General features: G+C 50.3%; 1 protein-coding gene across 1 annotated transcript in view; it reads left to right on the top strand.

The window, feature by feature from the left end:
* Positions 1-1,854: 1,854 nt before the first annotated feature.
* Positions 1,855-26,439, top strand: part of EPHA1 (EPH receptor A1) — a 138,836-nt gene continuing 114,251 nt past the window's right edge. The window contains exon 1 of the mRNA XM_078655847.1: positions 1,855-3,336. Coding sequence (XP_078511973.1) covers positions 3,243-3,336 — 94 coding nt within the window. The 5' untranslated portion in view covers positions 1,855-3,242. The remainder of the gene's footprint in view (positions 3,337-26,439) is intronic.

The raw sequence follows: 26,439 nt of genomic DNA on the forward strand, positions 1-26,439 counted from the left end.
CTTGTACCAGGAATCACCAGTGTGAGAGTCTGGTATCCGGAGAGTGCACACGACTCCTACCTCTTGTACCAGGAATCACCAGTGTGAGAGTCTGGTATCCGGAGAGTGCACACGACTCCTACCTCTTGCACCAGGAATCACCAGCGTGAGAGTCTGGTATCCGGGGAGTGCACACGACTCCTACCTCCTGCACCAGGAATCACCAGGGTGAGAGTCTTGTATCCGGGGAGTGTACACGACTCCCACCTCTTCCACCAGGAATCACCAGCGTGAAAGTCTGGTATCCGGGTTGTGCACACGACTCCTACCTCTTGTACCAGGAATCACCAGTGTGAGAGTCTGGTATCCGGAGAGTGCACACGACTCCTACCTCCTGCACCAGGAATCACCAGCGTGAGAGTCTGGTATCCGGAGAGTGCATACGACTCCTACCTCCTGCACCACGAATCACCAGCGTGAGAGTCTTGTATCCGGGGAGTGCATACGACTCTTACCTCCTGCACCACGAATCACCAGCGTGAGAGTCTGGTATCCGGGGAGTGCATACGACTCCTACCTCCTGCACCAGGAATCACCAGGGTGAGAGTCTGGTATCCGGGGAGTGCACACGACTCCTACCTCTTGCACCAGGAATCACCAGCGTGAGAGTCTGGTATCCGGAGAGTGCACACGACTCCTACCTCCTGCACCAGGAATCACCAGCGTGAGAGTCTGGTATCCGGGGAGTGCACACGACTCCTACCTCTTCCACTGGGAATCACCAGCGTGAGAGTCTGGTATCCGGAGAGTGCACACGACTCCTACCTCTTGCACCAGGAATCACCAGCGTGAGAGTCTGGTATCCGGGGAGTGCACACGACTCCTACCTCTTCCACTGGGAATCACCAGCGTGAGAGTCTGGTATCCGGAGAGTGCACACGACTCCTACCTCTTGCACCAGGAATCACCAGCGTGAGAGTCTGGTATCCGGAGAGTGCATACGACTCCTACCTCCTGCACCACGAATCACCAGCGTGAGAGTCTTGTATCCGGGGAGTGCATACGACTCTTACCTCCTGCACCACGAATCACCAGCGTGAGAGTCTGGTATCCGGGGAGTGCATACGACTCCTACCTCCTGCACCAGGAATCACCAGGGTGAGAGTCTGGTATCCGGGGAGTGCACACGACTCCTACCTCTTGCACCAGGAATCACCAGCGTGAGAGTCTGGTATCTTCCCTGCAGAGGGAGGGACGGTGTTGTCTCACCTCCTGCCCATGGGTGAGAGGGCTGGGGCACATATCCCTCCCTCTTTCTCCTCTTTCTCGGTCTCCCTCCTCCTCCTGCAGGGGGGGCTGGGGCAGGTGTCTCCCTCCTCCTCCTGCAGGGGGGGCTGGGGCAGGTGTCTCCCTCCTCCTCCTGCAGGGGGGGCTGGGGCAGGTGTCTCCTCCTCCTCCTCCTGCAGGGGGGGGCTGGGGCAGGTGTCTCCTCCTGCAGGGGGGGGGGGCTGGGGCAGGTGTCTCCTCCTCCTGCGGGGGGGGGGGCTGGGGCAGGTGTCTCCTCCTCCTGCGGGGGGGGGGGGGCTGGGGCAGGTGTCTCCTCCTGCGGGGGGGGGGGGCTGGGGCAGGTGTCTCCCCCTCCTCCTCCTCAGGGGGGGCTGGGGCAGGTGTCTCCTCCTCCTGCAGGGGGGGCTGGGGCAGGTGTCTCCTCCTCCTGCAGGGGGGGGGCTGGGGCAGGTGTCTCCTCCTCTGCAGGGGGGGCTGGGGCAGGTGTCTCCTCCTCCTCCTCCTGCAGGGGGGGCTGGGGCGGTGTCGGCCGATCCCCGCCTCCCCTTTAAGGCAGGTGAGGGGGGCAGGGCCTCGCAGGGTTTCATCACCTCTGCCGGGCAGGGTGCGGGGGTGGAGAGAGGAGGGAGCAGCGGAGCTTGGCACGGCGGACCCAGGAGTGCGGGGGAGAAACTCTGAGTCTGCAGCGCCAAGAAGCGCCCGGATCACTCCAGCGCCTGGAAACCCTCCGAGTCCGCAGCGCCTGGAGGCCGCGCCGAGGTCCGAGGGTCCCAGAACCGCAGGAGCAACTTTGGAAGCCACTGGATCCCGGGTCAGAAGCACCCCGCCTGGCTGGAGCTCATCTACCCGGGTCAGAGGTGCTTCGTTTCGCTCAAAACCACCCCCCGGGCCGGGAAATCAACTTCTTTGGATCAGAACCGCTCTGCCCGGATCTCAGCTCCCTGGTGACTTCCGCTCCACCGGGCAGAAGAACGGTCCCTGGGGCACAACCACTGCCCCTGGGTCACAACCACTCTCACCTGCCATAAACTAACCAGTCTGGGTCAGAACCGCTCCACCAGCCCCTAACTCAATCCCCTGGGTCAGAACCGCTGTCCCTGGGTCACAACCACGCAACGTCCCTCTCTGACGTCACTACATGGTGCATTTAGGAAGGAAGTCCCCTGTCAGAGCGTCTGACGTCAGCAGAGGTTGACCTACTGAGGCCTCAACGTGGGGCGACCAAGAAACCACCCTGGAGAGATCTCTGTAGGTGCCAAGGTTTGTTGAGTAGGGTCATCACTGTTTGCGGAGGTCCCCAGGAGACGCCTCGGTGGTGGTCGAGCCCTGAGGGAGTCTGGAGTGACCAGTGCCTGACCCTCAAGGGCGCTCGAGAGTGAGACGTCCGTCTCTGCGCTGCACGAAGGCGCCCGGGGTCAACAACGGAGACGAGAGGCCAAGACCTGGAGTGGCCGAGATCTGGAGTGACCGAGATCTAGAGTGACCGAGACCTGGAGTGACCGAGATCTAGAGTGACCGAGACCTGGAGTGACCGAGATCTAGAGTGACCGAGACCTGGAGTGGCCAAGACTTGGAGTGACCGAGACCTGGAGTGACCGAGATCTAGAGTGACCGAGACCTGGAGTGACCGAGACCTAGAGGGACCAAGGCTTGGAGGGACCAAGGCTTGGAGGGACCAAGGCTTGGACTGACCAGGAAGCGCCTCAGCCATGGCTGACCATGAGGAGAAGCTTCAACGTTGACCGACTCTGAGGAACCCAGCACTGGTGTGAGTCGGGAGCCCCACAAAGCCGGCCAACCAGAGGCCTCATTCGTGGTCTACAAGTGTTGACCCAACGGTGGCCAGCTTCATGTCCACTCACCAAGGAGTCATGTGAGTGGCACCAAGGACTGGACGCAGCTGAAGGAGCCGCGGTGTGGGGGACCGCGACACCGCAGTGACCCCATGGAGATCGGGGGGTGACCTCACCCAAGCCATGGAGTCCACCAACCCAAGACCACGCCTGGGGGTGGCCTTCCGCCTCCTGCTCCTCGCCGCCCTCCAACCCACGGGCACAGATGGCAAAGAAGGTAAGGGGGCATGGCAATACTATGGGGCGGGTAAGGCAGTCTTGGCCTCTCATGTGAACCTTGATAGGTAGACCCCATCTAGGAGAAACCCCAAGATCTGTCCACAGCGCCTACAACACCGACCGGGCGCTACCACGGTCAACCCATAGCCTCAGGTCCCCCCTGACCCAAACACCTCATGATGCATCAGAAGGCAAAGGGGCGGTCCCAGCGGGAGACCGTCTGTGTACAGGGGGGGGACTCGTCTCGTGGGGGTACCTGACTCCGTGGGGCACAGACTGGTGGAATGCCCTGTTGCTGGCAGGGGTCTCATCTCCTGGTGGTATTAGACTCCGTGGGGCACAGACTGGTGGAATGTCCTGTCGCTGGCAGGGGTCTCATCTCCTGGTGGCATTAGACTCCATGGGGCACAGACTGGTGGAATGCCCTGTCACTTCCAGGGGTCTCATCTCCTGGTGGTACCAGACTCCATGGGGCACAGACTGGTGGAATGCCCTGTTGCTGGCAGGGGTCTCATCTCCTGGTGGTATTAGACTCCGTGGGGCACAGACTGGTGGAATGTCCTGTCGCTGGCAGGGGTCTCCTCTCCTGGTGGTACCAGACTCCATGGGGCACAGACTGGTGGAATGTCCTGTCGCTGGCAGGGGTCTCATCTCCTGGTGGTTTTAGACTCCATGGGGCACAGACTGGTAGAATGTCCTGTCACTGGCAGGGGTCTCAACTCCTGGTGGCATTAGACTCCATGTTGCACAGACTGGTGGAATGTCGTGTCGCTGGCAGGGGTCTCATCTCCTGGTGGTATTAGACTCCATGGGGCACAGACTGGTGGAATGTCCTGTCACTTCCAGGGGTCTCATCTCCTGGTGGTACCAGACTCCATGGGGCACAGACTTGTGGAATGCCCTGTTGCTGGCAGGGGTCTCATCTCCTGGTGGTATTAGACTCCGTGGGGCACAGACTGGTGGAATGTCCTGTCAATGGCAGGGGTCTCATCTCCTGGTGGTATTAGACTCCTCCTTGGGGGGGGGCTCCTCGCAAGACTCGTCCGCGAACGGGCTGGCCTCCTTCCTCTCTACAAACGATCTTATCCAACACTGCACAGAATCAACACACTCCAAGGGCTCAATCCTGGACCTTGTATTTCTAAAGCAGGCGTGCTTTCTATCGCTACCCCTATTCACGTAGACTGGTCGGACCACCTCCTCATCCCATTCTCTCTTCTCCTAGCACACTCTATCACTCTTGGCCAACCTAAGAGGGCTGCCTCCTGGTTCCGTGATGCTAAAAACATTGACACTGTTTCCCTCTGTGAATCTGCTTTGCTGTCACTTCCAAGGCTAGACCCGAACCTAGATGTTGATGATCTCACTTCACAATGCCTCTCAGTCCTTGCAGTCGAAATCAATAGCGTCGCTCCTCTCCAAAGCAAAAAGAGAAGGCCCATTCCCTCAGCACCTTGGTTCAACAAATCCCTATATGAAGAAAGGAAGCACCTAAGACGCCTGGAGAAACAATGGAGGCAAGCGCCCTCCACCGATAATTTGGCCACGCTTCGCTCAGCAAGATCCAAGTACCACAAGAACATCTTCCTTGGGAAAGCATCGCACTTCAGTACCCTCCTTGACTCAGCCAAAAACAGACCCAAAAAACTATTTGATCTCATCAAGACCTCTAACTACTCCCCCCAACCTCCAAATTGGAGGATTCTACAAAGAAAGCTGCTGATTTCGCTGTATTCTTTGACGAAAAAGTGAAATCACTTGTGGTTCAGGTCACTCATCCTACCCCTCCAGAGGAGCGCAAATCACTAGCCATCTGGCAGAACTTCGACCCCATCTCAGGTGGAGAAGCGTGGCTCAGTGGTTAGAGGCAGCAGACCCGGAAGCTGAGATCGGCCGTGGACCAGGGTTTGATTCTCCGCCTTGGCGGGTCTCGGGCTCAAAAATTCCACGGACTCGACAATTCTCGCTCCGGTGCCTACTCGACTCACGGGTTCACACTCTGCGACTCTGGGCAATAGCTTGCTTAATCTCCACTACGGCCCCTCGCGGCGGGATGCCTGGCTTTCACCTTGTGGATACCCTGCCGGGGTATCTCACAGGGGAATACCAGGACGGGTTCCCTAAGCAAGCGCCTTGATACCTTCGGGTGATACGTGCGCTATATAAGTCGCATTACATTTACATTTACATCTCTGAAGATGTCCTCCTCAAGTGCATCCTCGAAACAAAGCCCTCCAACCATTCTCTTGACCTCATCCCTAGTGCCATTGCCTTTGACTTCTATACCCATTCCCTTCCCTATTGGACTACTCTGGTCAACCTCTCCCTCTGTCAAGGCTCCCTTCCTGTCTCCTTCAAAACTGGGCAGGTCACCCCTCTGCTTAAAAACCCCACTGCTGATGCGAATGACCTCAACAACTTCCGCCCCATCACTAACCTACCCTTTCTTGCGGAGATCACAGTAAGATGTGTAGCAAAACAACTCTCTCGTCACATCAAGGACAATGATCTTCTTGACAATTGTCAGTCCGGCTTCATCCAGAACTGCAGCACTGAAACAGCCCTACTGCAAGTGGTTGATGACGCGCTGAGGATACTCGACTCGGGGGGGTCTTGTCTTCTAATTCTCCTTGACCTTTCTGCAGCCTTTGACACTGTCAATCACAACACCCTCCTCAATATCCTTCAACAGAGAATGGGCATGGAGGGCACTCTGCTTAAATGGTTTGCATCCTTCCTCTCTGACAGATCCCAAATGATCAAAATAGCGAACAGTCTTTCTTCTCCTGTGGCGGTGGGTCAAGGTGTTCCCCAAGGCTCTATACTTGCACCCACATTGTTCAATCTCTATTTGGAACCTCTGGGAAATCTCCTAAGTAAATCTGGGGTCAAATATCACCTCTACGCTGACGACACTCAACTCTACCTCAAGGTCGCCTCCACGCACGATCTCTCTGTCCTAAGCTCTACCCTCGACTCCATTCAAAACTGGATGTCAACACATCAACTGATCCTGAACCCCTCCAAAACTGAGTTCCTCCTCCTCTCCTCCTCACTCTCTCCTCCCCCGGTTCAATCATGGATGGATCAGATGAATCTGCTGAACAACAAACCCATCATTGTCGACAGCGCAAAATCCCTTGGTGTCATACTCGACACAAAACTCAATCTACTTTCCCACATTAATTCAATTGCAAAGTCTGCCCGATACCAACTGCGCCTTCTTTGGGGGATACGTCGCTTCTTCCCGGTGCATGACCTCAAAACCCTGGTGCAAGCGCTGGTCCTCTCCAGACTGGACTACTGCAATTCTCTTCTTACTGGCATCCCCAAATCCCACCTGTCCCCCCTTAAGTCTGTTCTACATTCTGCAGCTCGCTTCATCTATGGGGCCAAAAGAAGCGACCACATCACACCGATGTTATCCACCCTCCGCTGGCTCCCCTTCGAGGCTAGAGCTATCTACAAGACCGCTTGTATCACCCACAAAGCCTTGCACTCCTCCTCTCCTCGCTACCTGGCGAATAAACTGAAACTCTCTGGAGGCTCTAGACCTTCACGCAATGCGGAGAATCTACTGCTTGAACCCCCCACTTTCAAGAAGGAAAGAACGATGGCCCAATCCTTTTCAGGCAGCGCAGTGAGAATCTGGAACTCACTCCCGCCTCAGCTCCGGACCACCGCCTCCTCCCAGGCCTTCAAAACTGCAAAGTTCTCCTCCTTCAAATGTAATCCACGCCCTCTCTATTATCTGAAGGAGCCATTCAACTACTGAAAAATCTACTGTACATGACTATGTAAGTGTCTTCCCAGTGTGTTCTTGTGGTTTGAAAGTCTGCCTCTTATTGCAGTATTGTCCTTCTTCCTGTGTCTGGGACTCGTGCATGACTAGCATCCGTCACCTTCTCCTGTAACACACTGTTTTCTACACTCTTACATTTGTTTGTTTCGATACCTGCACAAGTGCCACCAGTGCCTACGTAACGTTTGTTCTTGTGCTGGAGTGTCCTCCATATATTGCAGTATTATACCTCTACTTGTACTTTGTATGCTTTTGTAACCTGCACACGTCACTTTTTCCTCCTGCAATGCGCCGTTCGCTCTTGTATTTTGTTGACTCACGATTGTCACTTTTGTAATGCACCGTTTACTACCTCTTATACTGTGTTGGCGCACAATTGTAATTTTGCTTCATTTAATGTAACGTTTGCTTTTGTATTTTGTTCTCATGTATCAGTTCTGTTCCTTTTGTGAAGCGCTCTGACACCTTCGGGTAAAGTCCGCGCTATATAAGAACGCATAAATAAATAAATGGGGCACAGACTGCTGGAATGTCCTGTCAATGGCAGGGGTCTCATCTCCTGGTGGTATTAGACTCCATGGGGCACGGGTCTGGGGGGGTCACTGCGGTCTGGGGGGGTCACTGCGGTCTGGGGGGGTCACTGCGGTCTGGGGGGGTCACTGCGGTCTGGGGGGGTCACTGCGGTCTGGGGGGGTCACTGCGGTCTGGGGGGGTCACTGCGGTCTGGGGGGGTCACTGCGGTCTGGGGGGGTCACTGCGGTCTGGGGGGGTCACTGCGGTCTGGGGGGGTCACCGCGGTCTGGGGGGGTCACTGCGGTCTTGGGGGGGTCACTGCGGTCTGGGGGGGGTCACTGCGGTCTGGGGGGGTCACCGCGGTCTGGGGGGGTCACTGCGGTGTCGCGTGTATTGGACTCCATGGCACAAAGTTCAGTGTGGGGGGGAGGGGGGCGGGGCCGAGCGCCCCCGGGGTGTGAGGAATGCCCCGGGCCCTCTCCTCCCTCTTTCGTTGCACGGTGTCTGCGCGGTGCATTGTGGGAGCCCGGCCCCTCCCAGCCCCACCTCCCCCAGGTATGCCAGCCGAGCCTGGGCGCGTCCCCTTTAAGAGGCTCGGGGGGGGGGGGGCGGCTTTAGGAAGTGGGAGGGGCGGCCTGGGGGGTTCCCACACACAGGGAGGCTCCGCGTGGACACCTGAGACCAGCCCCCCCCCCCCCCCCCCATGAGAGGGGGAGGGGCTGGGGGACTACTGGAGGTTGAAACTTCCCTCTGAGTTCTCAAACATTTCCACAGGTCCCCTCTCCCCCTCTCCCCCTCTCTCCGCCCCTTCTTCACGCTTTATTTTGGAGTGTCACTCGGAGCTTTTAGTTGGGGGCGGGAGGGGAGGGGTCGGGGTGGGGGGTACCTGACTCGCAGCGCTTCTTGTTGGGGTCGAATTTAATGAAATGTAATGCCATTTTATATAGCGCCAGCTTTCCCCAGAGGCGTCAGGGCGCTTTACAAAAGAACCAGGCTGGCAGTGGTTACAAAAGGCTTAAGACGGAATAAACACGATAACAAGTGACATTTATAAATTGTTAACAACAACAGGGGCGGCGTTAGGTTAAAACAAGAATAAAATGAAACTCAAGTTCATATTGGTGAGTAGGTGCTCCAGTGTGGGCTCTGCGCGTGCCAAGAGTGAGGGACATTTTTTATTTATTTTATTTATTTTATTTATGCATTTTTATATAGCGTGGACTTTACCCGAAGGCGTCAGAGCGCTTCACAAAAGGAACAGAAATGAAACTTAATGAGAAACATTACAAAAGAACAGATTACAAAAGCATACGTTAGGTTACATAAGGTAATAGTGACAATTGTGAGCAAACAAAATACATGAGGTCGTAAAAAGTGCACAAGAGGAAAAGTGACAAGTAAATGTAAATGTAAATGTAAATGTAAATGTAAATGTAGTATACTTGTAAAGCGCACAGCTGCCCCAGCAACGGGGCGTCCCGGCGCTGTATAACTCTGGGGAACCCGTCCTGGCTTTCCCTGTGGGATGGTCCCTTGCTGGGAGTCCCCAAGGTGGAGCCAGGCATCCCCGGCGTTGAGGGGGCCGTTGTGGAGATTAGGCAAGCTAATGCCCAGAGTTGCCGAGTGGAACCCCTGATTAGAGTAAGCACCGAAGTGAGAATTATCGAGTCCGCTGACCAAGGTCCACGACCCTGCCGCGTCGGGAATTGAACCCTGGTCCCAGGCTGACTTCTGCTCTCAGGCCTGCCGCCTCTAACCAGTGAGCCACACTACTCCAAGTGTGCGGTTATAAGAGAAAACAGAGTATCATTTGAGGTGTAATACTGCAAAAGGTGCTAGACACTCAGGCACAAGAACAAGCGTTACGTACGCAAAGGTGGCACTTGTGCAAGTATCAAAGGTAAAAACATGCAGGGCCGGACTGGGAACCAAAACCGGCCCTGGCAAAGTGCTCGGCCGGCCCCCCCTCCCCACTGGGGGGGGGGGGGGTTCGAGTTGCCGCCGAGCGCTTTGCTAGGGCCGGTTTTCGGCCGATATTGTTGCAGGGCCGATTTGCTATGCTGCAAAAACGGCCCTCTAACAAAATCGGCCCCCAGGGGCTCAAAACCGGCCCCCACCCTTGCGGCACACCAGGGGATTGCCCGGTGCCCGCTATGGCCAGTCCGGGCCTGAAAACATGTGAGAGGTAGCAAACCGTGTGTTACAAGGGCAGAGTGGTGTGTGCATGTTACAAAAGGGCACCAAACACAAGTACATGGAAAATACTGCAAAAAGGCAGACACTCCAACCACAAGAACACACTGGGAAGGCACTTCCATGGTCGTGGAAAGTAGAAATTATCAGTAGTGGGAAGTCTTCCTCCAAATACCAAGAGCACGTGAATTACTTTTGGAGGTGTCTCTGGAGGAGGAGAACTTTGAGGTCCCTTTTGAAGGCCTGGGAGGAGGCGGTGGTCCGGAGCTGAGGCGGGAGTGAGTTCCAGATTCTCACTGCGTTGCCTGAAAAGGATTGGGCCATTGTTCTTTCCTTCTTGAAAGTGGGAGGTTCAAGTAGAAGATTCTCCGCATTGCGTGAAGGTCTAGAGCCTCCAGAGAGTTTCAGTTTATTCGCCAGGTAGCGGGGAGAGGAGGAGTGCAAGGCTTTGTGGGTGATACAAGCGGTCTTGTAGATAGCTCTAGCCTCGAAGGGGAGCCAGCGGAGGGTGGATAACATCGGTGTGATGTGGTCGCTTCTTTTGGCCCCATAGATGACCCGAGCTGCTGAGTGGAAAACAGACTTAAGTGGAGACAGGTGGGATTTGGGGAGGCCAGTAAGTAGAGAATTGCAGTAGTCTAGTCTGGAGAGGACCAGCGATTGTACCAGGGTTATAAGGTCCTGCTCCGGGAAGAAGCGACGGATTCCCCAGAGAAGGCGCAGTTGGTAGCGAGCAGATTTTGCAATAGAATTGATGTGGGGGGTTAGATTGAGTTTTTTGTCTAGAATAACTCCAAGGGATTTTGCGCTGTCGACAATGATGGGTTTAGTGTTGAGTAGATTCATCTGATCCATCCATGATTGAACCGGGGGGGGAGAGAGTGAGGAGGAGAAGAGGAGGAATTCAGTTTTGGAGGGATTCAGAATCAATTGATGAGTTGACATCCAGTTTTGGATGGAGTCCAGAGTAGAGCTTAGGAAAGAGAGATCGTGAGTGGAGGCAACCTTGAGGTAGATTTGAGTGTCGTCTGCATAGAGATGATAGTGAATCCCAGATTTGCTTAGGAGGTTTCCCAGTGGTTCTAAGTAGAGATTGAACAATGTGGGTGCAAGTATAGAGCCTTGAGGAACACCCTGACCCACCGCCACAGGAGAAGAGAGACTGTTCGCTACATACAATGTAACATCCAGGTGGGCTCTGAAGGGAAACCACGATTGGGCACCAATTCAATCTCGCAGTATCCTTCCTCTGAGGGGTCACTGAAGACATTCAAACCATCCCTGGGCGCTCCATTAGTAAACTCAGCCGCCATGATACACCGACAGTCCAGCAGATTCCTGGTCCAAGGTCAATGTCTTTATTCAATCCTTCCAATCCACAAATAAGAACCAGGAAAACGTTTCTAGGCGCCGCCAGATCTTCAAACACACAGCAAAAACAGCCAACACGTGTTTCGGCCTGCAATATAATGCACGGGTGACTTCTTCAGGGCTGAAATCCCAAGAAGAAACACAAATTATTTAACCATTCAATATCTATATCAGAGCGAAAGTGGGTCAACAAGTTTTAACGCACTCTTATCAAAAGAGTGTGAGCAGTCCACCACCGAGTTATATCCAAAGTCCAGTAAGAAAGAAAGGGAGTGGTATCAGGACACCAAAACTGTGATAACTATATGATGTCCACTAGTTCTAGTGGCACCTTGCACCAGTCTAATCGACCCTCATTGATGGTGGTTGTAAAGTCAACCTTATAGAAAGCTATCCTAGTGGTAGCTGTGGAGAGCAGCCTTCAGGCTAAGGCTTAGAGGCGAGTTAAGCAAGTTGTTTTACCCATAATAATCTCCTGAATGATCAAATGAAAGCACACCAAACAAGGTATATATCAAATATAAATGTATTTATTCTAAACACAACCCCTCTGCACTCTTTATGAGGTCAGAGGTAAAAGTACAATACAAGGAACTTAATTAGCAAACGATAAGTTGCACAGTATACGTTTTGCCCCAGGGGCCTCACAAACCATATACTAAAATAGTGGTATAAGAACCACGTGAGGGATAGAAAGCAGGCATGGGGCCTGTAGAACCGCCAGGGCAACCTGGAACCACCCAAGGTTAGGACGCAGGAGACCCACGGGGGATGCGTGCAGTGTCTAAACCCAGCCGCGGATCACCGTTGACTTTCTATGGACAACAAACAAGTTACAATTTTAAAGATTAAGAGTACAAGGAGGTGAACTACGATGGAACCCCTTTAGACTTAGACACTTCGAGAGTCAAGACCCACGGGAGCACCGGAGTACTCGTGTTACCTCACCCAGGGAAGCCGGGAGCATAGGTGCCTTTTGGTGTCGGGTTTCGTCGTTGATTCCAAAGTATTCCAAAGTGTTTTACACCTTACAGGACATGTTTTGATAAAGCCAAACCAAAGTTAGCATTAATTGCGAGGCTTATAATGCACTTAAGAGTATATGGTATGGCTATATCATAGAACAGCTATAAGGAGATGGTTCCGAAAGCTGCAGAGGGGCTCAGCTCATGCTAGGGCACCCTCTCACATAAAACCAAGCACTCTGCCTCGAGGATTGATAAGGCCTGCCATAGGAGTGACTATCTAAGTAAGGGGTGATTACACCACCTTACCCAGGCTGCAAGTGCAGACCTGTGGTGCCGTTTCGGAAGGCTAACCATGAGTGGCACAATACATGCTGCAGCCCCTGGTAGGCTTCTGGGGTCCCTATGCCCTGGGTACCTAAGGTACCATATACAGAGCCTCACAAGGGTGACCTAGTAACCAATCTGGTATGTACCTAAAGTACATGGTATCAATTTAGAGACAGAACAGCTAGGCTGGGGTCCTGATTAGCAGGCCCACAGCCACACTAAAGTCGAAAAACCAGTGAAGCAAAAAGCAAAAAGTGGGGGTAACCATAGAAAGCAGACCCTACTTGTGGAAAAGTCAGCCCATAACGCACCTGATGCCCAGGCTGCTGGCGCAGGACACCTCTTAGTTCCCATCTTGAACAATTACCAAATAAAGAGACGGGCGCTGGAGGCAGGAAAACAAGAACAGAGTTTTATTTCTCATGAGGAGAGCCTGTCATTTCGGACACTCGCATAGTGTCTTCAGGAGGTGCTCTGGCAAGTTTCTCTGAGGCTTCGTCTTTTATACACATGTTTATGATGCACAAACATTCCTTATTGCAATAAAGACGCTTTGAAAATAGGAGAAAGCATGCTTGGAATCCCAGCTTCAGGCCTATTCCCATACCAGTCGCTCAGATGTCATCCTCCCCTCCTGAATGTAACAAGAGATTGTGATCTCTCAGCCGGACATTCCTACAGGACACGAGGGCAGGAGGGGATGATCAGATCAAAGGTTGGGCAGGCGATAAGGTCGGGGACTGCGCCTGGTGTATCATGGTTTTGTTATGCTGCGCAGGAAAAGGGGGGGGTGTACATCCACGAGGCTTGGTCTTAGGACTTGGGACCGGGTCGAAAGGCCAAGTGCAGTTGGGGGAGGCTCGTCAGCTGAGGGGAAGGGTGTTCTTGGGAGGAAATGGGGGTGTGGGTCAAGCAGGAGGGTTACTTCTAGGGCAGGGTCACGCAGAGGGAGAGGGTCTTATGGCCGATGCATGAGCAGTGCGCGCGGGGAGGGGTGCCGGGAACGAACGGGCAGAGAGGCCATGGTGTCTAAAATGGCTGTCGTGTACGTGTGTGCATGGGTCTATGCTGGCGGGATAATACAGTCAGGGTTTTAGCGATATCCGTTCTGCTTACAACAAGGGGTACAGTGAACACAAATGAACGCCGCTTATGTGCATATACATTGCCATTTTCAACAGTCGCCGCTTTTTTACATAAGCTAGTTCATTTCTATACAGTCGATACGATTGGCAGAATGCGGTACATATGATTTTACATTTGTTGGGTTATTCATACAAGTCTAGAGATCGGCATAATACTTAGTCGGGGTCAATCAAGAAAAAGTTCAGACACATTATATAATCAAGTTCTGACTTTCTCTCCGGTGACATCAACATACAGTAAAGAAGTGCTATGATACCTTCGGGTCTTGTCAGTGCTATGTGAGACTTCTGGAAAACTAAATACATGAGTGACCGATGAAACATTTTTGAAAGCATTACAAAATGGTTGAGGGAGGAATTCAGTTCGATACAAGCAATTAGTCAAGGGGTGGGTAGAAAGTTCAGGAAGGGGGAGTCTTTGTCACAGTGTCTTTTTAACAGAGTCCGTTTTCTTTCGTTGGCGCTGTTGAGCACCGGCGGTGGAGCTATAGGTCCAGCTCGGATTCATCCGTACGCGTTGCAGGGTGCGATCAGTCCTCTGCTGTTAGATCACAGTCCTGTTTCCTAACTGATCTTCTTAGGGGTGCCTCATGCTGGGCACCTGCGTGTCTTTCTTCTTCCGTGGCAAAACCTTATTCTATCTAAATGCTGCTCTTCTTTTCTGAGTCAAAAGTTATGCGAAAAGGGTGATGTTGTTGAATAATCGAGGGAAGAGAAGGCGGAGTGGGATCAGCTCTTTGAACACACCAAGGGACCAAAGGAGCAAAGGATGACGAGCAGGCAGGCCCATCAGTCGGGCTCAAAAGGGACGGGGACTTCAGGCACGAGTGGGTCAGCAAATCGAGGGCTTCAAGGCAGCCCTTCATTCCTTTATCTGCCGAGTTTGAGAGTGGTGCCTCGTCCCGCGTCTCGTTGCTCTGTGATTCCACCTTTGGTCGAGGTCACACGTGCTTCATGATCTGTGGCCAGGCTGTGCGTCACGTCCCGCTCCTCTCCTCCGGTGATTGTATCTTTGAATGGGTACAAAACAAGTTTTAGAAAAACTGGCAGGAGAAGACATTTATACATCTCAATTCCGTCCCCAATCCTAAGTAGGTGGGGGATAGGTTCATCGGTCACAGTCAGAAGTCATCACTTATGGAGTATGTAGGAGGGCATTTCTACTGAATTCATAAGCCTATTTGGCGTTCATTCGTGACGTACGTGGAGAGAAATCGGACTCCCATCGACAGTGTATTCTATCAAACTCGAAATCGAGTCCTTAGGTAGAGACTCGCCCTTTTTCTAACCCAAGTACTGACAATCTTACATTTCCCTTCGGGGTCGGCTAACTCTTGCAAGCAGGGGGGGTTATCATCATGAGAGGGGGGCAGAGGTTAAACAGGCTTCTCTTGGGGAGCGACGGTTAATCAAGGTCATCAATTACGCTTCGGGGATAGCTGATATGGAGCTGGGGTCAATCGGGAGAAGCGAGGATGCTTTGGACAGGGAGCTGGGGTCAATCGGGAGAAGCGAGGACGCTTTGGACATCCGCACTTAAGTGCAGAGGGGTGGGGCAATTTGGGCATTGGGGATTGCATTTCTAACGAACTGAAAAACAGAAGACCATTGACGTTATAGTCCCCCAAAAAAAAGGCCAGATTAGGGGACATCAGTCGTCTTACCTGTCCTTTCTTTCATTACCAACTCGGGTTCTATCGTTTCGCAGAAAGGAGAGGTAGTAATATGGCAAGTTACAATCGTTTTAGTTTCTGTCAATTTAGCCGAACACCTTTGTGTTCGAAGAGACCCAATTAGGTTTGTGCCGGTGGAGAGAGAGAGAGAGAGAGAGAGAGAGAGAGAGTGAGAGAGAGAGAGAGAGAGAGAGAGAGAGAGAGAGAGAGATAGAGAGAGAGAGAGAGTCCGGTGGGGCACAACGTTACCATACAAGGGAGGAGGGAACAGAGGGATCCTCAGAGAGAGAGAGAGAGAGAGAGAGAGAGAGAGAGAGAGAGAGAGAGAAACGTGTACAATAATGGGCCATTCGGTGCGCACACAACACAGAACAGCAGGGGTCAAGTAATACGGAAACACAGGCAGAGGGATGACGTAGATCCATACATTACGTATACACACATACTCAGGTGAGGGAGACAGTACATGTATTATATACAAAAATCCAAGACAAAACATAGAACAGTTATTGGCCAAAATGATCTCTTCCTGTATGCTGCGCATCCTCAGCATCCTAAGCTCTTTTTACCTTTTTCTTCTCTTTTATCGTCGGCTGCCTTCACTGGTGGCTTTAGTTATATACACTTATATGCCTTTGGCGATTGGTCAAGAACTAACCTGGTCGGGCTAGGATGTTTCCAGGCTTGAGGCAACAGTGGGTGTCAGTTGTGAGAACAATGGGGCAGCTTTGAGTTTCATGTCTATGAGGGTGCGAAAAGGAGGTAGTAGATTTTAAACACTGGCAACATTCCTAGTCCTCCAAGCGGAGGGTACTTGGGTAAACCTCACCTCGGAATAGTCCTTAAACTTTCCCTATTTAGTTAAACGTAGGAATTCATTCATTAGTGCACGTCATTCCTGGTTGTATTATTCGGGGTGCCAAGCGAAGTCATATTTCGTAGTTTCCGCTTCAGGCTGTCCTCCCAAGCGCTAAGTAAATCGACGTTCCGATGTGACCTGCAGAAAGAGGGAAAAAGAAGGGGGGGCGGGGGCAGCATTTTAAAAACACATCAGCGCGCATAAACTCGAAAAGGCTTTTACTTACTACATACTCGGGCTATCTCCACTGAACGCAGTCCCTGCCAATTTGGCGTTTAAGCCCAGGTGGACCATTCAGTGTGGGAGAGATGATTATCGGAAGCCTGTGGATAGCATAGGTCGCCCAAGTGTGGTATTACGGATCGTGTGCAGGGGGGGGGGGGTCAGAACAAAGGGCAGTCGGTGCAACATGGGGGGGGGGCGAGCTCGTGCTCTCCTTTGAGGAAAAGTGATAACCTACAGTGGCACGGGGTCGTTTGTCGTTCGTACCAGGAGGGGGTTAGGTGGCACTCCTTCGGGGCGACTTAGGGGTATTTTTAAAACAACTTTCCTGATACAGGTAGCTTATAAAATATAGGCTAAATACCAGGATCTTTAGTGGTTGCTTTAGGCTGTACAAAAATGCAAAACACATACAACAAAAACCTGGACCATTCATATTTGCAATATTTCTGCGTACTATACTTTTTAACCCTTAACTGGTCGAGCTGAGCCATTTCACCTGTAATTTAGTTATATCGGCTTGTTGTCATTTATTCGAAACTTACCAATTTACGCGTGACAACTACGTTTGCTTTTTCCAAAAATCTTTAATAAAAATATCGGTGCATAAATACGGGCCTACAACCCTGTGGGCCGGCCAGAACTGTACATGTGGGGATACTTATTAGTGGAAAACCTAATGGAGTCGGTGGTCGTTGATTTCATAATAAAAAATGCGACAAGTACAATAAAATCATATCGAAACTTCAGTGTGAGCGAGTATCATAAGTGTTGAAATTCGAACTTTCAATAATCATGATGCGCCAAAACTTAACAACAATTCATTGTCCGAATGTTCAATCAGTACCCATCTCATATCAATTCATTGTGTTTAAAAACTGCATACATATTTCATGACACCAAGGCTGAGCAATCGGGGCACAACAAGGAGTTGAAAGTTTCATTTGTACCAGCGCCATTTTGGGTGCAGTCAGGCAGATCCAGGCATAGTCAAAATCTCCACCAACTCGTGGTTGGCCCAGAGCCTCTTTCGGCAGTCCAAAAGTTCCGTTAAAAGGGCAACAGAAAGGATCGGCAGTATGAACCATCAGTCAAAGGGGGAGGGAGGCAACAATTTTTTTCTACCGGGTCATACTGGGTTTTCACCGGAACTGATCCGAACTGTAGTCTGCAGGATTTTAGTCATTCAAACTGAGGCTGGCGCCAGCATGGGAGCACCAACGTCTCGCGGCTACATTTTCATCGTTCCGCGGGCAATCATGGCAGTCATTCCCCATCGGGGGTGTCTGCGGGGGTCGGGGGCCCCCGTGGCTCTTATAGAATCTTCAAAGTCGAGGAGAACACTTCTGTTTGTGGGACTCATTTCTTGATTAACAAGCAACCGGGCCATCTCTCCACGCCGGGCCCGCTCCAGCAGGGTCGACCGCCATTTTACGAGTGGGCGAACCCTCGTCGGGTGAGTGGAACGTTGGGGGTGCCACTGGGGGCCTCCACCTGGGGAGGTGGGAGAGGCTCGTTCGCGCCGCCTCTCCCTCCCAGCGCACCCCATGCCGTTTTTCTCGGCGCTAATATTCATGATGGCCGGACCAGGCGATGAGAGGGGGGGGGTCGGAGGCATAGGCAAGACATCCCCCCCCGGTGGCCTGCAAGGCGCCACTTCAGGGCCGAACGGGGAGCTCATACCAAGCCGTGGCTGGACCAGGAGATGCGAGGGGGGGGGCCGGTGGCATGAGCAAGACATCCCCCCGTGTTGTCGCAGCCATTATTGAAGAAAGAAGAGGGGACGCCCGGATCCCGTCGGCCTCGGCTCCTCTTTTGGCCCACCTTACTCGACGACCTCCGGCCGACGGCTGGCAGCAGGACCCGCCCTACACGTGCCGAAGATCTCGTCTTCCGGATGGGCGTAGCCGCGAACCTGTTGCACTTCGGGAGTTTCCAGAATGGGGGTAGGTATCTGCTGACTTGTATCTATCTCATGTTACCGTTATTGGGGCGTGGCAGCCGGTGGGACAGACATGTTTGGAGCAGTGAGGGGTGGCGAAGCCTGGTTGCCTTGTGGCTGCCGTGATGTCAAGCTTGGCTTCTCTCACCATTCTCATGTTTCGTATTACGGACTTATTTCTTAACGTTTCTTATTTCTAGCGAAATCATGTGTTTTATCGTCAGCTATTTCTAACGTTTTCTTATTTGTAGCGAAATTAAAAACTCATCAGTGGCCTACTGATTTTGCTTTCTTATTTCTTTCTTCCCTTTTTTTTTCTTTTTTCTAGCGTGTTTCATGCTAAAGTTTCTGTTAACAGGATACGGTTATTACTTCGTTATTGTTGCATATGTCCATTTTATTAGGGGTGTCCTCCGGTCGAGCCAGATGACCTACCTCTAATAAATGGTCCGGGTGGAACTAGTTTACCAATCAGTGGGGAGTAGATAGGCCCGAGAGATTACAACGGGGGACAAAGGTCCGCATTACCTACCCTTCACTACTTGCAAAGATTAGACAGAATATTTCTTTTCTGCGTTATTTGCAAACAGAGGATACCTTAAAAAAACTATTCCTCGAACAATAAATGTCCAGACAATCAATCAATCAATGGGGAGAAAAACAGGCATGACGGATTACAACGGGGACAAAAATCTGCATTACCTATCCTTCACTATCTGCAAAGGGGGCAGAATATTTCTATTCTTCCCTGTTTGTAGACAGGGAATATCTCAAAGAGCAATAATCGATAAAAATCGATAACAAACAATCAGTGGGGAGAAAGATAGGCATGGCGGATTACAATGGGGGACAAACGTCTGCATTACCTACCCTTCACTATCTGCAAAGAGAGGGGAACGTTCCTATTCATCGCTGTTTGCAAATAGAAAATGTCTCAAAGAGAACCAATACTTCAAGTACAATCAATCAATCAATCAGATGGATAAAGCCATCCTACCAATCAGACGAAAAGACGTCCTACTTAACCTCACCCGGATCGGACCGTGTGGGCAATTCTTCGCCTTCCCTTTTCCAGCGCCCAATCGTTCTCTTTCTCCATGTTTTTACCGCAGCATTCCTGTGGGATTCCAGTCAGGACAGTAGGTCACTTGAGAGAGGTCCGTTCGGAATCGGTGAAGTTCATTCAATCGGCAGCCGGACGAGGGCCCTCTCAAGGCAGGTATACTCCAATCATTTAGATGTTCACCCCATCGTCTGGACCTCTCTTACAGGACCTTATGTCGCTGATGGACCCCGCGTTGGGACGCCAATTGTGGAAAAGTCAGCCCATAACACACCTGATGCCCAGGCTGCTGGCGCAGGACGCCTCTTAGTTCCCATCTTGAACAATTACCAAATAAAGAGACGGGCGCTGGAGGCAGGAAAACAAGAACAGAGTTTTATTTCTCATGAGGAGAGCCTGTCATTTCGGACACTCGCATAGTGTCTTCAGGAGGTGCTCTGGCAAGTTTCTCTGAGACTTCGTCTTTTATACACATGTTTATGATGCACAAACATTCCTTATTGCAATAAAGACGCTTTGAAAATAGGAGAAAGCATGCTTGGAATCCCAGCTTCAGGCCTATTCCCATAACAGTCGCTCAGATGTCATCCTCCCCTCCTGAATGTAACAAGAGATTGTGATCTCTCAGCCGGACATTCCTACAGGACACGAGGGCAGGAGGGGATGATCAGATCAAAGGTTGGGCAGGCGATAAGGTCGGGGACTTCGGCTGATGTATCATGGTTTTGTTATGCTGCGCAGGAAAAGGGGGGGGTGTACATCCACGAGGCTTGGTCTTAGGACTTGGGACCGGGTCGAAAGGCCAAGTGCAGTTGGGGGAGGCTCGTCAGCTGAGGGGAAGGGTGTTCTTGGGAGGAAATGGGGGTGTGGGTCAAGCAGGAGGGTTACTTCTAGGGCAGGGTCACGCAGAGGGAGAGGGTCTTATGGCCGATGCATGAGCAGTGCGCGCGGGGAGGGGTGCCGGGAACGAACGGGCAGAGAGGCCATGGTGTCTAAAATGGCTGTCGTGTACGTGCGTGCATGGGTCTATGCTGGCGGGATAATACAGTCAGGGTTTTAGCGATATCCGTTCTGCTTACAACAAGGGGTACAGTGAACACAAATGAACGCCGCTTATGTGCATATACATTGCCATTTTCAACATACTCTCCTACACTAGAGAGCAGAAAAAAAGTCATATACAAGAAACACTAATGCCAAAGTCCAGTGAGAGTATGAAAGGGTAATATCATATAACCCCTTACGTGAATACCTGAGTGCATAGACAATTAACCAAATCACCTGATAACGGGCTCTTTCGATAAGTAACACATGAAAAAATATCCAAAATGTGTGAGTTCTCAAAGGTAGCAAACCTAAAGTACAAACAACATACAACGTAAAATTAATAATATCACCCGGACAAAAGTAACAATTGGTCTGATATACTAGAACGTCTGGCTTTATTCACCTTGTGCCTTGTTCACTTTCTTCTTAACGAGAATCAAATACTGTGTCCAAAATTCGAACACGATAATGTAAGGTCGAGCTAAGGTATCTATAAACTGAAGTGAGCTAAGACAGCAAATAAGCAAACGAGAGACCCCAAACACATTACAAAGTATGAATGGGGGGGGTATAGAATAATCTCACCTTTGGTATCGCGTTCCATGCCGGAGAGAAGGATCTCATTAGCAAGCTTCAAATAAATTCGAGGTAAGATGCAAAATTAGAAAAACAGCGATTTACGAGTTTGTCACCTGCGTAAAATAAAAAAACAAATGGAACCGCAAGTCAAACCGTTCGTTATAGTAAACAAATATAAGTGTCAAGTCACTCCAAAAAACAGAAATGAGTCCCGTATAGTCGGTCTATAACAAAGTATAACCAGAATACTCCTCCATTGCCCATAAAATCTCCTATCTTAATCTTTTGACGATCATCTCCATACCTATATGGATTACCGTGTCTCGGTAGTCCTATTCCCTCGACGGCGTGCACCATAAGCGCCATCTTAACGTTGCTATATATACGTTTACAAAACTGTCGTCATCTTGGAGTGGTCCGTTAGTAGATAAGCCTAAAACAATAATAAATATAATCACTGTTAGATCTGGGGGTCTCTAAATGGCAATGGCATTCACCTTTGTCCAAATAGGGACCCTTACTTCTAAGTCAGGATAAGGGGAGTACACTCCTTAATAACCCCTGCTCACCCCCTTCGTAGCTTGGCACGAGCAGACAGGCTTATCTCAGAGGCAGTGTGTTAAGCAGTAGTGAATATACACAGTAATACAGTGAAAACACTACAGATGGACACAACACAGGTTTTATAAAAATAAGTATTCTATATATAGACTTAAACACAGGACCACAAACGACAAAAATCCACAATACTACACTTAAGGTTGCTTAAAAGATGATTAAAGTCTCTTAGTTCAAGTTGATGGTAGATGCGACAAAGTTCTCAACAAAGTACCTGGATGCGGCACGCAAAGTAAACAAAAGGCTTGCAGAAGGGGAGATGCGTCGGTTCCATGACCCGGGGGAACGGTTGCGTCCTTCCTCAATGCTTGTGCAGAGTAGGGGACTCGTCGTGAGCCTTACCGGTGCGGAGGTGATGCGTAGATTCTCGACCTGTTGCGGGGCGCAAGATGGCGCCTTGATGCGATGCGATGACGATGCGAGGACCCAGTTGCGATGCGAGAAGATGGCGCCCTTGATGCGGCGATGCAATGACAATGCGATGATGCCCTGGCAGCCTTGCGACGACTCTGTACTTTGGAGCCGCGACAGGCCCTGCGATGCGCTTCTCCGGCGATGTGATGGTGACTCTTTCGGGCGTCACACTTCTCCGGTGATGCGACAGCAGACAGCCTTCGATGAACACACGCTTCCAGGGAGATGAGATGAAGGCTCGCTTCTCCTGCATTGCGATGATTTCAGCTGCGGCGGTGACACGCTTCTTCTCGATGCGTCGCGCTTCCAACTCCCGGGGGCACGCAAGTGACTGGAGTCAGAATTCCCAGCAAGGAAATTCAGGAGGGAGCTGGAGGTGAAGTCTTTTGGCCCTGAGACTTCAGCAGGAGGCAAGCACAGTTCAAGCCCTTGGAGATTATTCTGTAGTTGAAAGTCTTTACAAAGTTCCGTCTCCTTTCCCTTGGCAATGAAGCAACCACTGCAGGCCAACCCAGCAAACAGCACACTGGCAGAGGGGCAGTCCATACTCCTGAAGCTTCCTTGGTTCATCTCCTTGGCAGAAAGGTTTCTTGTTCCAGAAGTGATCTAAAGTCTGTGGGACTGGGTCCCAATATTTATACCAATAAATCCTTTGTTCTCTGAAGGCAGAGAGGCCTCTGCCAAGTTCAAACCAGTTCCTGAGCACTGTTTACATGACTCTCTTCTTCCTTTCACTCTGCAGGGCAGAAACATCAGACGCCCCACAGGAGGTGGGGCCAGCACAGGGGAGGGAAGATCCTGCCCTGGAGCACTCTATTGACAAGATTCCCCTTCTCCTTTCACTGTGCAGGGCAGAGACATCAGACAAGCCACAGGGGGTGGAGCCAGCATTGTAGAGGGAAGGCCCAGCCCTATTCAGGTCCCAGGTGCACTCTCCCCCTCCCATCTATATGCAGATCTCTCTATTCACCACTGGGTGACTCAGCCTGTCTCCTAGAATTTCCCCAGCCCTGTCACACACAAACCCAGACAAGGAATACACAACTCAGCAGAGGTGGGCTCAAATGGTTAGGCAAGCAAATACCTACCTTCTTAAAGTGGTATTTGCAAACACAGAATATTAAAATAAACTTCACTAAAAGATGCATTTTATTATTCTGAGTTCAGGCATACTAAACTCGAATTTCTACCATGTTCCCTGAGTCAGTTAGGATTGTAGGAATATAACAATCTTCACTGCTCATTCTGGCCTATGAGAATAGGTAGCCTTCAATAGTGAAAAACGAAAATGGCTGTAATTCACTATTAGAACATGCTACACACATCAGAGCATGTCCTACCTTACACTTACAATGCACCCTGCCCTTGGCACTACCATAGGGGTGACTAATATGAAGCAAAGGGAAGGTTTAGGGACTGGCAAGTGGGTGCACTTTGCCAAGTCGACATGGCAGTGCTAGACTGCACACAGGCCTTGCAATGACAGGCCTGAGACACACTTTACAAGCTGCTTCTGTGGGTGGCACAACCAGTGCTGCAAGCCCACCAGCAGCATTTGATCTATAAGCCCTGGGCACACATGGCGCACTGTACTAGGGGCTGACATAAATCAAATAAGCCAATCATGGAATCCAATCAGTACGTCAATTTAACATAGGGAGCACTTGCACTGTGGCACTGGATAGCAGTGGCACAGCGCCGAAAGCATAAATCCAGCAAAAGCAGAGGAGGCAATCCATCAAAAATGGAAGGGAGACTCACGCCAATTATGTCAGGTCTAACAATCACATACGCAACTATTAAACTGTAGAGCATCCAATAGATGCCCAAGGACATAAGCTACTACAATATCTAACGATAAAATTGATATCAATATGTATCGATCACAAACCTCTTGACCATTTCCACATCTTAGACATCAAAATCTCGCGATAACTAACGTCACAAGCCTCTTCTAAACGATGTACCGTATGTATATTAAATAGATGGCATCTTGTAGTGATCAGTGTAATCTAGTACGTGGTTCGTATAAACCATATTTCAAACATAATCAGAAAATGTATATCACTATTTCAGTCAAAGTCTGCTCAAGGACATAAGATACTTCAAAGTCTATCTGTAAAAGCAATATACTTATATATCCATTACAAACCTAATAACCATATCCCCGTTTCGGAAATCTAAATCTCGTGATAGCAAGCGTCACAAGCATCATCTAAGCGACGTGCCATACGTAAAGGTGCCATCGTGTAGTGATCAGTATAATTGAGCACATGGTTCGAATAAACCATATATCAAACATAATCAGAACTATATCAGTCAAAAACTACGTTCTTAATATCGTAATACTATTATAAATAATAGTAATGAAAGTATCTAGGTAGTAAACTGAATAGGCAATAACTAAATAGTAAAATGAAAGGAATGGTTAGCAAGGGTTAAAGTCAAAAACAGATAAGCCCAGAGTGTAGACATAATACAAAATAGAAGATATAACAGAAATAGAAAGTGTAACAGAAAGAGAGAGTATAACATATGAAAAAAATATATTACTGTAAACTCAGATATTGGTCACAGATGCAAAAGCAGCGAGATACACACAGTAGATTCATGGTCATTTAGAATTACAAAATTAACGATAAGATCCAAGCAATATATGATTCATGGGCAATGGAATGACATTACAAAAAGGTTATCCTATTACAAAATTAACAGTACGAGGGATATCATTAAATATATAATTCATCAACAGTTGAACAGTATCGTATATCCATCAAAGATAGGTTAACAGACAGACAACCTGCGTCATGAATATATTGTCTCATACGCTACATAAGTGAAGAAAGAACCATTATATTATCCGTTACAACTTCTCATTCCTCTCTATCTTTATCTTAAAAACCACTGAATTCAGAGTTACTTGACATATACAAAGAATTATCAAGTCATTGTCCAAGAAAGTGCTGTAACTCACTATCAATATTCAAACCAAGTTCTACTGCCCTCAATTTCATAATCCATAGCGCTTCCTTACGTGTGAGCAGTAGTTCTGTTACCGCCGCGTACATCCATTCTCACGTGGTCTATTCCATGAAAACTAAATTCATGATTTTCTTTATTCTGATAGTTCTGTACGGCTCGTGCTGCAATAGGATATCGGACGTCACCTTTCTTAAGTGCTCGAAAGTGTTCAACCATTCTCTCTCGCAGTCGCCGGATTGTACTTCCGATATATATCTTACTACAAGTACATCGATAACAAACGTGGTATCACAATTGATAAACATGTTGATCTTATGATTACCAGTATCGTTGTAATTGAAATGAGTAATCTTAGTCACAGCTCACTGTTTGATATATGGCTTATTCGAACCATGTACTCAATTATACTGATCACTACAAGATGGCACCCATACGTACGGCACGCCGCTTAGATGATACTTGTGACGCTTGCTATTACGAGATTTAGATTTCCGAGACGCGGATATGGTTATTCGGTCTGTGATGGATATATAAGTATATTGCTTTTACCGATAGCGAGGACCTGGCCAGGCAGTTCGGGCTGGACTGTTCCCATGGGGCGCAGGGTCAGACTGATTTGCATATGGCTGGGTTCAAACTGGAATGGCATGGTGAGCAAAAAAACGATGGATTTAGGCCCAGATCTCTGTACTCGGTGAGTGTATGACCATGTTCTGCATTCTGTGTTGTGTTTACACTACAGATCGAGTCACACTACCACCCTACAGATCAGAACTAAGAACCTGATCTCCAGAGTCCCTCAGGGCTCAAAGTTGAGCCCAACCCTGCTGAAATTCTACATGACACCGCTCGCTAACGTCATCACCTCCTAGGAATCTCCATTATATCCAACGCCCGTGACACCTGACCACACGTCCACCACCCTCAGAAGCAACTTCTCTAGATGAGATCAAACTGCCTGAAACTCAACTCCGACAAGACGGAAGTGCTGATCATCGTCGTGTGCGGGCCTCAGGTTCAGCCCCGGCAGTACACCTCAGGGGGTTCACACTCCTGCTGCAGAGGTCTGTGTTTGGGTCACAGGTTCAGCTCCGGCAGTATACCTCAGGGGGTTCACGCTCCTGCTGCAGAGGTCTGTGTGAGGGCCACAGGCTCAGCTCCGGCAGTATACCTCAGGGGGTTCACGCTCCTGCTGCAGAGGTCTGTGTGGTGGCCACAGGCTCAGCTCCAGCAGTATACCTCAGGGGGTTCACGCTCCTTCTGCCGAGGTCTGTGTTTGGGTCACAGGTTCAGCTCCGGCAGTATACCTCAGGGGATTCACGCTCCTGCTGCAGAGGTCTGTGTGGAGGCCACACGCTCTGCTCCAGCAGTATACCTCAGGGG

Source organism: Lissotriton helveticus, chromosome 7 (assembly GCF_964261635.1).
Source record: "Lissotriton helveticus chromosome 7, aLisHel1.1, whole genome shotgun sequence".
NCBI classification, from domain to species: Eukaryota; Metazoa; Chordata; class Amphibia; order Caudata; family Salamandridae; genus Lissotriton; species Lissotriton helveticus.